The following is a 12,946-nucleotide window of genomic DNA, read 5'->3' as shown; positions in this document are numbered from 1 at the left end:
CTGTTCTTAATAATTTAAATCACTTACAACACATAAGAGAAGTATTTTATATACAACACATAGTGTCATGCACGTTAGCGTTCATTTTCTAAAGCTTTTACCATCTGCCGTGACTCTCTTTCGTGAAATTTAAATAATAAAGTTAATAGAAAACTTAATATAAAATCTTCGTATTATAGATTATAATTACTAAATAGTTTACTGGCTGACTTACGGGTTGTTTTTGCGATATAAAAAATATTGCAATACTCCATGAATACATGAGGACAAATAAAAAAAATGGATTGGGACACTCATATCATTCATATAAAACATCAGAACTAAATTAGAGACCCTGCCAAAACAGGCATCTTTTAACATCGTAAAAATGTATAATAAAGAGTTACACAAGAATTGAGTCGTAAGAAGGTTTTAATTTCTGTCAATAACGCCTGTATGAATTTCATTGGCAAAATGACAATTCAATTTCATTGGACTAAACAACGTTTTTTATTATTAGTACATTTCACCTAGCTTAGAGTAGAGTATCTCACAAGAGAAACCGTTACTCCATATATAAGGTCCTTACATATGAAATTGGCGTTTTGTATGGGAGGAACAAAAAGTCGAATATTTTTAAATATAATACATTTAATTAATCAAAGTATGAACCATTGTTTTCTATGCACTTTTGCCATCTCATAGGTAGTTCATTGATCCCTTTACTAAAAAAACCAGTCGGACGGGAATCAATAAAATCTGTGAAGGCGATTTGGACTGCCCCATCAGAGTTAAATTTTTTCCCTTGCAAGAAGTTGTCCAAATTTCGAAAAAAATGGTAATCTGTTGGAGCAAGGTCCGGGGAGTACGGAGGATGTCTTAGACATTCCAATTGAAGCTCTTCTAATTTGGTAGCCGTCTGTTGTGCCTTGTCGTGAAGTAGCAGTGGCGTGGAGCGATTGACCAGCCTAGGTTGTTTAGCCGCTAGCTTTTCCATCATGGTTTGCAATTGCTGACAATAGACATCAGCCGTAATAGTCTGGCCAGATTTGAGAAAACTGCAATGAACAATACCGGCACTAGTCCACCAAACGCTTACAAGTAACTTTTTTGGGGTTAATTTTCGCTTGGGGCAGGTTTTGTGCTGGCTGGCCAGGATCCAACCATTGCGCTGAGCGCTTCCGATTATCGTAAAGAATCCATTTTTCATCACAGGTAATGATTTGGTTTAAAATACCTTCATTATTGTGCCGGTTCAGTAATGTAACGCAGCAGTCGACGCGCGTTTGCCGGTTGGCTTCAGTTAATTCGTGAGGTACCCACCTTTCAAGCTTTTTAATTTTCCCAAATTGCTTCAAGTGAATTAAAACAGTTTTATCACTAACACCGCAGCCTCCAGCTAACTCGGACGTGGTTTGCGATGGATCCGCTTCCACAATAGCCTTCAATTCTTCATTATCAACTTAGGTCTCAGGCCGTCCACGGGGCTTGTTCTGCAGGTCGAAATTTCCAGAACGAAAACGTTGGAACCAAAAACGAACTGTGTTTTCTTTTGCAACATGACCGCCATACACATCATTCACCATTCGAGTCGTTTCCGCAGCACTAGTGCCACGGCGGAACTCGTACTCGTAAAAAATGCGATACTTAAAGTTTTCCATTTTGTAAAATGAGTGACGCAAACAGAAAAAAACAGAAGAAAAAAACAAATGAATGACGGTCATCGAAGCACAAATACATGAGTATATAGCTGTACAAATTTGAATATGGAATTTCTTACCAAAGAGGAGAACATCGTGATTAAAGTGGTCAGTACGAAATACGCCAATTTCATATGTAAGGACCTAATAATAAGTTTAACTATATACAACTAGTAACAATTTTCCTATAGTTATTGCAGCGTATAGGTTACGTTATCAGAATCGTGTTAAAATTAATATAATGAAGAATTTTCATATATCTGAAGAATATATTTATAATTATAGAATTATATACGTTACGTACATAAGTCCGGTTAAACACTTATTAGGGCCCAAAGTAACTTATTAGATTTCTTGACAAATTGTACTTACAGTAAGTAGTCGTCAGACATCATATTTATTTATTTCATTATTTTAGAAATTACAACATGTATTCTTAAATATACAAGAAAATATGACATCACAAATTTTACACAATTAAATTAGAACATAAAAGTGCGGGGTACACATTTTCGGTTACGCGATACATTTTTCCGTTACGCGCCATCTTTTTCTTGTCCCTACCACGAGACGAGATTCGAAGCTATTAATAACAGAAATATATAATAACGATAACAATAACAGTAATAATTTACTGCCCTTGGGCACATACAGCTCGATCTTTCAGTGCGAATGTGTCGCTATAACTGAAGCAGCCAGAGCCGTGCAGCGGTTAGGAATTAATTACTTTTGTATTAAGTTCGTATCCGACAGTGCATCTGTGCTGATGGCGTTGGTAAGCAAAAAGACCAACAGTAGACTGATACTGGAGTGTCACGATGCACTGGAGGCAATAACCCTGACAAACAGAGTTACCCTGCAGTGGATCAAGGGCCATAGTGGATCACTTGGCAACGATGCTGCCGATGAGCTTGCGAGAAGAGGTTCGGAGATGAGGCCTGCAGGTCCGTATCCGCTCCTTCCCTTATCCTTCTCGCAGGTGCGAGCCTGGGTATGCCAGAGATCCACAGAGCTCCAACATCAAGGTTGGTCACAAGGTGCGGGCTGCAGACAGTCCAAAATGGCTCTGCCAGCAGTCAACCGACAGCTTACCAAACAACTTCTAAACTTGAATAGAATAAATCTGAAAACAATGATAAGGACAATTACGGGCCATTGACTCCTTAATAAACATCTTTATGTCCTAGGCGCGACAGACAGCCCCCTGTGCAGAGGCTGTTTCAGCGCAGAGGAATCAGTCACCCACGTAGTCCTGGAATGCGAGGCTGTGACTAAGCAACGTGTAGAAATCCTCGGAACAGTGAGGTCGCTCCGTGAAGCCTGCGAGGTACCCAGGACACTTCTGTGCTTCTAGAAGGAGTTAGGCTGGCTTAGTTAGCCAGGACTTTACGCACAATGGATAGGTCCATTGAGCGTCTAAGTGCGGAAACAGAGTCCACACATACATACATACATACATAACAGTAATAATTCTATTACAATAAATGAAATTCTGTAATCATCTTAGTAGTAATAAGGTAAAATGAAATAATTGTTAATTAATATATTTATAGACACTCCTTATCTTATTTAACTTTATTTAACCAATTTCTGTAACGTTGCATATAGTAGAACATTTTTCGAAAAATAAGGTCATAAAGAAGGTTCACTTCTTACGTGTGTACACTAGTACACGAACACATTTTTGTATAATATATCAAATTTAATCGATATTGGTACTAATAACACCATTTTTATTATGTTTAATGCCAACGACTTTGTTGGTGTGGAAAAATCCAGTAAAAACAAGAGTTCAAATTCGAATAAATTTGCAGCTCCAATTGACTTCACCCCGCTGAGTTGGTAAAGGATGCGTATTCGACTTATATAGTAAAAAAAAATTTATAAATAAGGGGACAGGTGGCTGAAAGCATTTGTTTTATATTACATAATATAAAATAGGTAAACAAAAATATTAAGTCGCTAATTGGTTCACTTAACATATTTCGATGTAATCTGTTAAAACTGGAAACGAAAACCTTCGGAAATAACGACACTCAATTAAGCATTAAGAAGAACTACTACCTGTTTATATTAATTTTAATGTGTATAAACTATTTTAATAGGAATAAATCCATAATATGAGTGAAGAATATTATTTATTTAGTTAAAACAGATTAAATTGTTGAACAAAATATACGATACAGAAATCATAATTAAAATTAGTATATTAATAGATTTAAAAAAAGAAAACTGAAATTATACATAAAACAAACACCAAACAAAGCCAAAGTCAAAGCCTTCCCAGTTCCTAAACTATGTCCTTACCTCTTTGATAAGGTGCAAAAGTCTAAATCTTCATAAATTGCTAACTTAGCTATTAACTTGATGCATTGTCGAATTACGTATACATTATACGGACTTATCATTATACATATAAGGAGTTGTTCAGATTAATACTTAGCTGAGTTTCATCATCAGAGGTCAAGGCAGAATACGTTATTCCACCCGTATCACCTCGACGTCCGTCGTTCCACATGTGAGCGTTCTTTAAGGCAGTTTTTGCCGCGCACCACTACAATGTGGAACCAGCTGCTCATTGAAGTATATCCGAAGAAATTGGACTTAGGGTCCTTCAAGAAAAGAGAGTACCAATTCTAAAAAGGGTGGCAACACACGAGCGACTCTGGCATTGAGAGTATTCATGAGCGGTATCTCTTAACCTCAGATGAGATTCCCGTTTGTCCTGTTCTATACTTCATAATATTTTTAAGGGCGTCCATTCACGGCGTGGGCGGCTTCTCTATGATGCCGAAGAATCCCTATTAAAATTGATGAAATATTATCGTATTTTAAGTCTCTGTCATAACCACAATTTATTTTGTACATCGACAATAATCACTGAAATCACCGAACTTAATAATGCTCGTAACAGGTGATTTCAATCTTAAGGCGGTTTTTTTCATACATTTCCTACATAAATTATAATTTTCTTTCCAACGGGACGAAGTTAAAGGACGGATACACAGCAAGTTTGTTAACTACTATTGTTAATAATAATTAGAAAAATCACGTTGCGTTTTTTTATATTTCGGTCCCCCGCTGTATGAATCTGAGACCAGATCTGCAGTCGATCATGCTATAAGGTAGTGAAAACTCATGATATTAAATTACGATTTACAAAGATTCCCAACGTTGTACGTGTTATACCGTTATTAACTCACCACCTTCGAAGATTTAATCAGTACAATGAAAGTGTTTTAGTTTGTTTAGGTCTGAGAATGTATTAAGAATATATTTTATCTGCATATTTAATACAAATATAATATTATAAAACTACAATATAAGCAAATACAAGTTTTATTTAACTGTTTTTTAGATAAATATAGTAGATAATAGATACAAAGAAAATAAATAAACTTAAGTGGAAATAGGCGGGGGCTGGCAAGAGGAACTAGTGCCCAAAGTACAATAAACACAAAAGAGATAGATGAAATTAATAAAACAGCTGGTAAGTGACAGAGAGTGCACGCAGAAATGGCGGCCTTTGCCAAAAACATAAAACACAGATGAGACCACGAAATGATAGGTATTTGTATTATAATTTATAGCAAATTATATTAGATTGTATTATATATTAAGGTAAATTTATTGTTATGTTACACATTAAGAAAAACACTTTTTGAACGGATTGAAGCTATGTATTCCGTTAAACTTTAAATTTATTCCGCGAAACTTCGGAAAAAAATTATAATTTAGAATTATGTAAATAATTATAAGTTTTTAATAATAATACATAGCTTCAATCAGTTCAAAAAGTGTTTTTCTTAGTATTCTGATACCTAAGTTGCAGGTACGGAAGAAGGCGACGTCGGACTCTGTAATTTTGTAGTTGTATTTTACTGTAGTATGTATATCGGCATCAAATTACTGAGGTGTTTTAATATTCATTAAGTGATCTGACAAAATGATTACCTATTTATTAGTTCCTGTGGTGCTATAAATATTAGGTCCTTACATATGAAATTGGCGTTTTGTATGGGAGGAATCAAAAGTCGAATATTTTAAAATATAATATATTTAATTAATCAAAGTATGAACCATTGTTTTCTATGCACTTTTGCCATCTCATAGGTAGTTCATTGATCCCTTTACTAAAAAAAAACCAGTCGGACGGGAACCAATAAAATCTGTGAAGGCGATTTGGACTGCCCCATCAGAGTTATTTTTTTTCCCTTGCAAGAAGTTCTCCAAATTTCAAAAAAAATGGTAATCTGTTGGAGCAAGGTCCGGGGAGTACGGATGATGTCTTAGACATTCCAATTGAAGCTCTTCTAATTTGGTAGCCTTCTGTTGTGCAGTGTGTGGTCTAGCGTTGTCGTGAAGTAGCAGTGGCGTGGAGCAATTGACCAGCCTAGGTTGTTTAGCCGCTAGCTTTTCCATCATGGTTTGCAATTGCTGACAATAGACATCAGCCGTAATATTCTGGCCAGATTTGAGAAAACTGCAATGAACAATACCGGCACTAGTCCACCAAACGCTTACAAGTAACTTTTTTGGGGTTAATTTTCGCTTGGGGCGGGATTTGGCTGGCTGGCCAGGATCCAACCATTGCGCTGAGTGCTTCCGATTATCGTGAAGAATCCATTTTTCATCACAGGTAATGATTTGGTTTAAAATACCTTCATTATTGTGCCGGTTCAGTAATGTAACGCACGTTGTCGACGCGCGTTTGCCGGTTTGCTTCAGTTAATTCGTGAGGTACCCACCTTTCAAGCTTTTTAATCTTCCCAATTTACTTCAAGTGAATTAAAACAGTTTTATCACTAACACCGCAGCCTCCAGCTAACTCGGACGTGGTTTGCGATGGATCCGCTTCCACAATAGCCTTCAATACTTCATTATCAACTTCGGTCTCAGGCTGTTCACGGGGCTTGTTCTGCCGGTCGAAATTTCCAGAACGAAAACGTCGGAACCAAAAACGAACTATGTTTTCTTTTGCAACATGACCGCAATACACATCATTCACGCTTCGAGTCGTTTCCGCAGCACTAGTGCCACGGCGGAACTCGTACTCGTAAATAATGCGATACTTTAAGTTTTCTATTTTGTAAAATGAGTGACGCAGACAGAAAAAAACAAATGAATGACGGTCATCGAAGCACAAATGCACAAGCACATGAGTAAATAGCTGTACAAATTTGAATTTGAAATTCCAAACAAAGAGGAGGAGGTATTTGAGGTCAAAGTGGCCAGTACGACAATACGCCAATTTCATATGTAAGGACCTAATAGTTGCATGTAATATATAAAAAGTCGTGTTAGCTACACCAATTATAATTCAAAAAATGGTTGGACAATTTTTTGTGATTTTTGTGTTTGATTCAGAAATGAACAGTCAACATTAAAATATAATTTGATCAAATAGCAAATGAACGGGTAACCGTTGACCGGGTATTTGGTATGACAAACGCAACGTTAAAATTTGAGTTGACAGTTCTATGATTATGATATTGATGAGTTTAATGTTAATTTATTTAATAAATCATAAATATAGAGTATTAAAAAAAATTCTTAACCTAGTGTAGTACATAGTAGTAATAAAAATAATTGAAAATTGATAAATTAAAAAGTTAGGTCCCTGTGGCAGTGTTAACCACACTATGTGGAACGAGGTTTGCAAGATCAGCAAATATTTAATATTTTTACTTTGGTCGTATTTATAGTATTGTAAATAAATACTTCTTAGTTATTATCTATCATTGAATAAAACATAATAGAATGTTATTACTAATTTTAATTGTAATGTTTTGAAATTGTTGTTGAATTAGAGTTACCTTTGTTATCATGCAACACACTTTAGAAAAGTTTTTTTAAAGAACAGAGGGCAAACAGGCAGGAAGCTCCTACCTGATGTTAAGCGATACCGCCGCTTCGAGTGCGTTTCCGGCCCATTTGACAGTGTACAGCACTAAACGAAGCTCCTTAACTATCATATTCGAATTAGATCAGTCGCTTCTTGCCGTTGTAGAAACCATATAAGCCGTTTACAACGACGGCCAATAGAACGTATTCAGAGTATTATTTGAGGCCACCGTAACAAATAAGAAGGGCGAGGAGGGTTCGAAAGTGTCCCAGGTGCTCTTCAATGCAAAAGAAAGCACGGATTAAGACAATCTGTTACATGCCCACCGTTCATGATAAATCGATCCGTTTAGTTTCAAAGGGTCCTTGACAATTTCCAACATTAAAAAAAGAAAAGGACTTGAAAAATAAATTATTTAAGGTACATGCCTAAAAATGGCAATGATGCTGTCGTTGAGTTTGCGAGAAGAAGCTCTGGAATGATGCCCGATGGCCCGTATCTGCTCCTCCCCTTGCCCTTCTCACTAGTGCGAACTTAGATTCGTCAGATCACCGCTACAACAACATACATCGCGGAATGGCCCCGGCAGTTAACCCGCAATTGAAAAAGCGACTTTATGGCGTAAATAGAACCAATATCAAAACAATAATAGGGACAATTACGGGCCATTGTCTCCTGGATAAACATATTTTTTAGAGTGCAGAGGCTGTTTCAGCGCAGAGGAATCAGTCACCCACGTACGAAATCCTCGGAGCAGTGAGGTCGCTCCGTGAAGCCTGTATAGAGCCCAGGCAACTTCTGTACTTCTGGAAGGAGCTAGGCTGGCTTAATTAGCCAGGACTTTATGTACAACCGAGCAATTATGAGTCTGAGTGCGGAAACTGAGTCCACCAACCTAACCTTACATGCCTTATTAATGAAGCAGCGTACTGTAAAGTATTTTAACTTCAATAGTAAAATGTGAGATAGAGTACGGTACGATGTATGTTATAGTGACAACACACTACACATTGATAAAAAAAAAACATAATCTTAACTGTATCAATTTTAAAACAATTAATTTGGACATTCACGTGTACGCCAGCAAATTTCCGAACTTTAAATATTCAATTTAAAATGTAATTTAAAGCAAACTATAAATATTTAAAATGAGATTGAATCAGCATCAAATTTTACATATATATTTTATTCCAATGTATATGCCAAATGTCTTAATTTTTTTCTATAATTATTTGATTTTAAAAACAAACCAAAACTATGAGACGATTTTTTCTTTTTCTATTAAATATTAATGTCATATGTAAGACATCCTACAGTTATTTATTACACTCAGAGATTCAATGTCTTTTAGATTATATTTTTATTTTTAAACTATATTTTATAATCGCATTTACCAGGACTATGTAAATGGTAACAGACATATTAATAATTTGATGATGATTGGAAATCAATGAATTTTTAAGCGTTTCGCAATTATTATATTTTTAAACTTACTTGTAGTAATATGACGCACTTTAAAGTGTGTAAATAAGCTATGTGATATTATAACTATTTGATATTGGGGGATTAAAATGTATAAATCCTTCTTAGACTAAACTAGACTAGACTTAGACTACGTAATACTGTAGAAGTTGATCCATTTTCACTTGTCGCGTTTTAGATTAGAACAAGCAGCTTCTTAATGTCGAAGTCGCTTAATCTATCGATGATTAGCTGGAATTTGAACATCGTTATACATCGCATCACCAGCCTATCACAACTATAAGTGTTATCAGACACATATTTATAATTATGGGTACTTATGCAAAAGACCCGGAAATAACCTTTTTAACCGCGCCATTGAAGCGGCGTGAGATGCTTTTAAGATAATTTTGAATTTTAATACTTTTTCTAGAAATGAAACTCAGTTCCCAGAATTAAAATATATGTATATTTCTAACTATTTAGCTATAAATCTAACATAATAGTATAATTCAGTAAAAGAAACCAATTCTTAAAAGGCTGGTTAAGCACTCCTGAGCACGTTGAGTGTGTCCATACGTGGCGTAGCCCTTATAATCAGGTAAGCTTCCTGCCCCTTTGCCCGTTGTACTATAGAAAAAATAAACACATTTCATAAATCCTACGTAAGAGGCCTAGGACTTCCCAGTTATATTTTATGTATCAAAAACATCAGACGGAAAGTTAAGGTAAAGACATTTAGGAATATATACCACATCATTTTTATAATTAATTTCAAATTGTTTCACCATAACTATCCGTTTTTAATTATTATTATTCCTATCAATCGCTCAACGAATTACTATCGCAATACAATGAGGAAATACTGCCAGCGCTAAAGATACACCACAGGAACCATACTCTTTAATTATTAGTTACTGTAAATATATGAATCAATTAAGGTACGATAGTTACGGAATGTATTTATGATTTAATATTTTTAATTATATTTATTTCAAAATTATTCAGCATAATTCCAAAATATTGAAGTTATATGTAGCATTAAGCAGACGCAAGATTTTTATCAAGTGAAACTATTTTATTCTTAAAACATTAAAATATTTTTCAAAATATCTCACACTAGTGTAACCTAGAGATCATACATATTTATTGTATCATCTCATTATAAATGGGAGGAACAAGAATAATGGTCGAAAAAGATATAAAAAGACATTGATGCTTGAAATATCAACATTCGTCTCATAGATAATCATAATGCGGCTGCTCTTGGTACGTATGGCGGATGTGCGTTCCCGAAAATAATTTTTAATAATATATTGAAATATAGTGATTGTGAATTGGTGTTTCAGGTATTCGGTTGTGTCTTGGCCGTGGCCCTCGCGGCTGAATACAGGTAATATATGCGTTTTTTTTAAATCATCTATCTATTGGAATATGGGGTTATATTGTATTTTCAATAAAAAATACAATTTCTTTAATATATTACGGTTTTAATTTTGTAATATTTTTAAAAATATATTGTTAAGCTGTAATATTTCGAGTTTTCGACGGTAATCCATCAAACCATTGCACACCACATTCATTATTTAACATATTGTATACTTTGTCGACAGAACCCCTGTAAAACTAGCTACCGAAGGTAGATACGATCCTAACTTATATGGCTCAGGTAGATACGAATCTGGAAAATATCAAACCGGCAGATACGACAATTCTGGACGCTATATCCCAGACAATTCTGGACTATACAAGTAAGCAAAGTTTTAGTAGTAAATAATTTTAATTTCAACGAATTTATAATTACGCAAGTAATGTAAAAGAATTGAAGTTCGTAAAGAAGTTATATTTAATGCTCACATAAATCTAAGACAGTATTAAGAAATAATTTTTACATTTATACCATTATATATATATAAATCCTCTGTTATTCTCAGTGGTGACCGTGGTGACCGTGGCGGTGCTGGCGGATTCTACACTGGATCCTCTGACAAGGGAGGTCCAGGAGGTTTCTACGTAGGCAACAAGGATGACATTGAAAAGTACAAGCCCGGAAAAGAAGTCAGGTAATTTACTCAATTAAACACGAAACGTCAATATTCTATATGAAAGCTTTAATAAATTCAAAGCTTTATAAACAAATCAATTACATCCAAGGCATCTTTGATATGTCCCACAGAATAAATTTCCCAAAGTTCAACGTAATAACTGTGTTCATGTATCCGATTATCAATTTAATTAGTAATACAGCAAGCCTTTTGTATCGATTGTGCAAAGTGCGGTAATAAAATTATGAAAATAATGGTCATCACCATATGAATTTATAACCGCGTCTAAGAACATAAATTCATAAGATAATCACGATGTTCATATCACTGATAAAGACATAATATTCCAATATATGTAAAGCTGTATGCAATTGGCCTAATTCAATTTCAATTGGTAATGCGTTAATGACCTAATATGGGTTTCATGGTAATGTGATGGTTATAAAATTCGTAGTAGTTTGCCTTATCACAAATTATTTTATTCATAAGTGAATACTAAGTTCATCTATAACATTGTTGTATAATTCATTGGAATATTGCGTTTAACGCATGTTAATGCCAAACCTTTTTTACTTATTAGTTTAAGTTGTGGGTTGTGCTAAATTGAGATTGCATTTTCATACTTCCGCCAATCAGACTTAGACTTAAATAATGGTGGACATTGTTCTTTATTTAAATAAATTAAGATAAAAAACGAAGCATTAAAAATTACTGCAGGAGGTTTTATATATCTTATTAAATTACTTATAGCGTAAAAGTCCCAGTCCCAGCCACAGCTGCGCCTGTCACAACAGCTGTACCAATCACCACAGCTGCCCCTGTCTACGTTACCGTGCCTGTCACTTACAAGCCAGTATACAACACCCCTGTTCCAGTAGTACCAAAAGTGGTCACCCCTGGAACATACGACTACAAATACGGAATCATCCGTCAAGATGGCGACGTTCTCCCTGACGGCTACCACTACCTGTACGAGACAGAGAACAAAATCCTCGCCGAGGAATCTGGTCAAATTGAGACAGGCAATGACTTCGAAGGCATGAGGTCAAAAGGATTCTACGAATACGTCGGTCCAGACGGTATCACCTACAGAGTAGACTACACAGCTGACGAAAGAGGCTTCATCGCCAGTGGCGCCCATTTACCTTAAAAGTAGTATTAAAAATACAGATAATATATGCGCATCAGTACGCGAGTACCTGTTCTAACAATATTTGTTATCCATGTAAATAAAGCAGATTTCCCTATCTTCTATTGTTTTTTTGCTTATTTATTTCCAAGAATATTTAAGGTATAAAATATTAAAACAAATATGTACATATTATATCTTTAAACGTTTAAAGTTCAAGTCTTGTCTTAATGGACGCAACATTTTATAATAATAAAGTTCAGTATAATGGCCATAATTGGCCAAATATACTGAACTAATCTACTGTGCTTATCACTTCATAATGTCATGATAATTTTAATATTATTTATTAATTTAAATATTACATCTAGTAATATATAAGTTCTATAAATTCATATCTAAATAATGTTTTTTATGGAAAAAATTATAAAATCCAATCCTACATAGAAAATTGTCTAACCCAAACCGCAATTACGCAGTGTTCGCTGAATGATCAAAATCAATGTTAAAAAACAGAAGCGATTTATAATTTATGCAAATTTATTACCTAATGACCCATTAATGTCTCAATATTATTTTTAATTCGATTATCTTTATATTATGTATCTTTAAAAATAAAATGGCATATATAACTAGCCTTTAATATATAATAAGATGGGTTTTTTATTACCTGTCGTAAAAATTTAAAACTAAATTTAGTTTCTTACATAATCAGGTCGATACATTTTTCCTTGAATATGTAAATTTCTTGTAGGAACAGTATTGAGCACTTTAGATGTGAATAAAT

The 12,946-nt window shown here is 34.7% G+C and overlaps 1 protein-coding gene across 1 annotated transcript; it reads left to right on the top strand.

The window, feature by feature from the left end:
* The first annotated feature begins 10,189 nt into the window (after positions 1-10,189).
* On the top strand, positions 10,190-12,279 carry LOC123707624 (larval cuticle protein LCP-30-like). Its single transcript, XM_045657853.1, has 5 exons — positions 10,190-10,254; positions 10,335-10,378; positions 10,599-10,736; positions 10,920-11,048; positions 11,781-12,279. Exons 1-5 carry the CDS (start codon positions 10,240-10,242, stop codon positions 12,178-12,180), a joined length of 726 nt encoding a protein of 241 aa, XP_045513809.1. The 5' UTR covers positions 10,190-10,239; the 3' UTR covers positions 12,181-12,279.
* Positions 12,280-12,946: the final 667 nt, after the last annotated feature.

Source organism: Pieris brassicae, chromosome 3 (genome assembly GCF_905147105.1).
Source record: "Pieris brassicae chromosome 3, ilPieBrab1.1, whole genome shotgun sequence".
Classification (NCBI taxonomy): Eukaryota; Metazoa; Arthropoda; class Insecta; order Lepidoptera; family Pieridae; genus Pieris; species Pieris brassicae.
Note: the sequence above shows the minus strand (reverse complement) of the source record. Positions and strands in the feature narration are given on the sequence as shown.

Excerpts from the sequence above, each read along its gene's own strand:
- LOC123707624 (XM_045657853.1), top strand. Across the intron at positions 10,379-10,598 it reads GCCCTCGCGGCTGAATACAG|AACCCCTGTAAAACTAGCTA; the intron begins GTAATATATGCG and ends CTTTGTCGACAG. Across the intron at positions 10,737-10,919 it reads GACAATTCTGGACTATACAA|TGGTGACCGTGGTGACCGTG; the intron begins GTAAGCAAAGTT and ends TGTTATTCTCAG.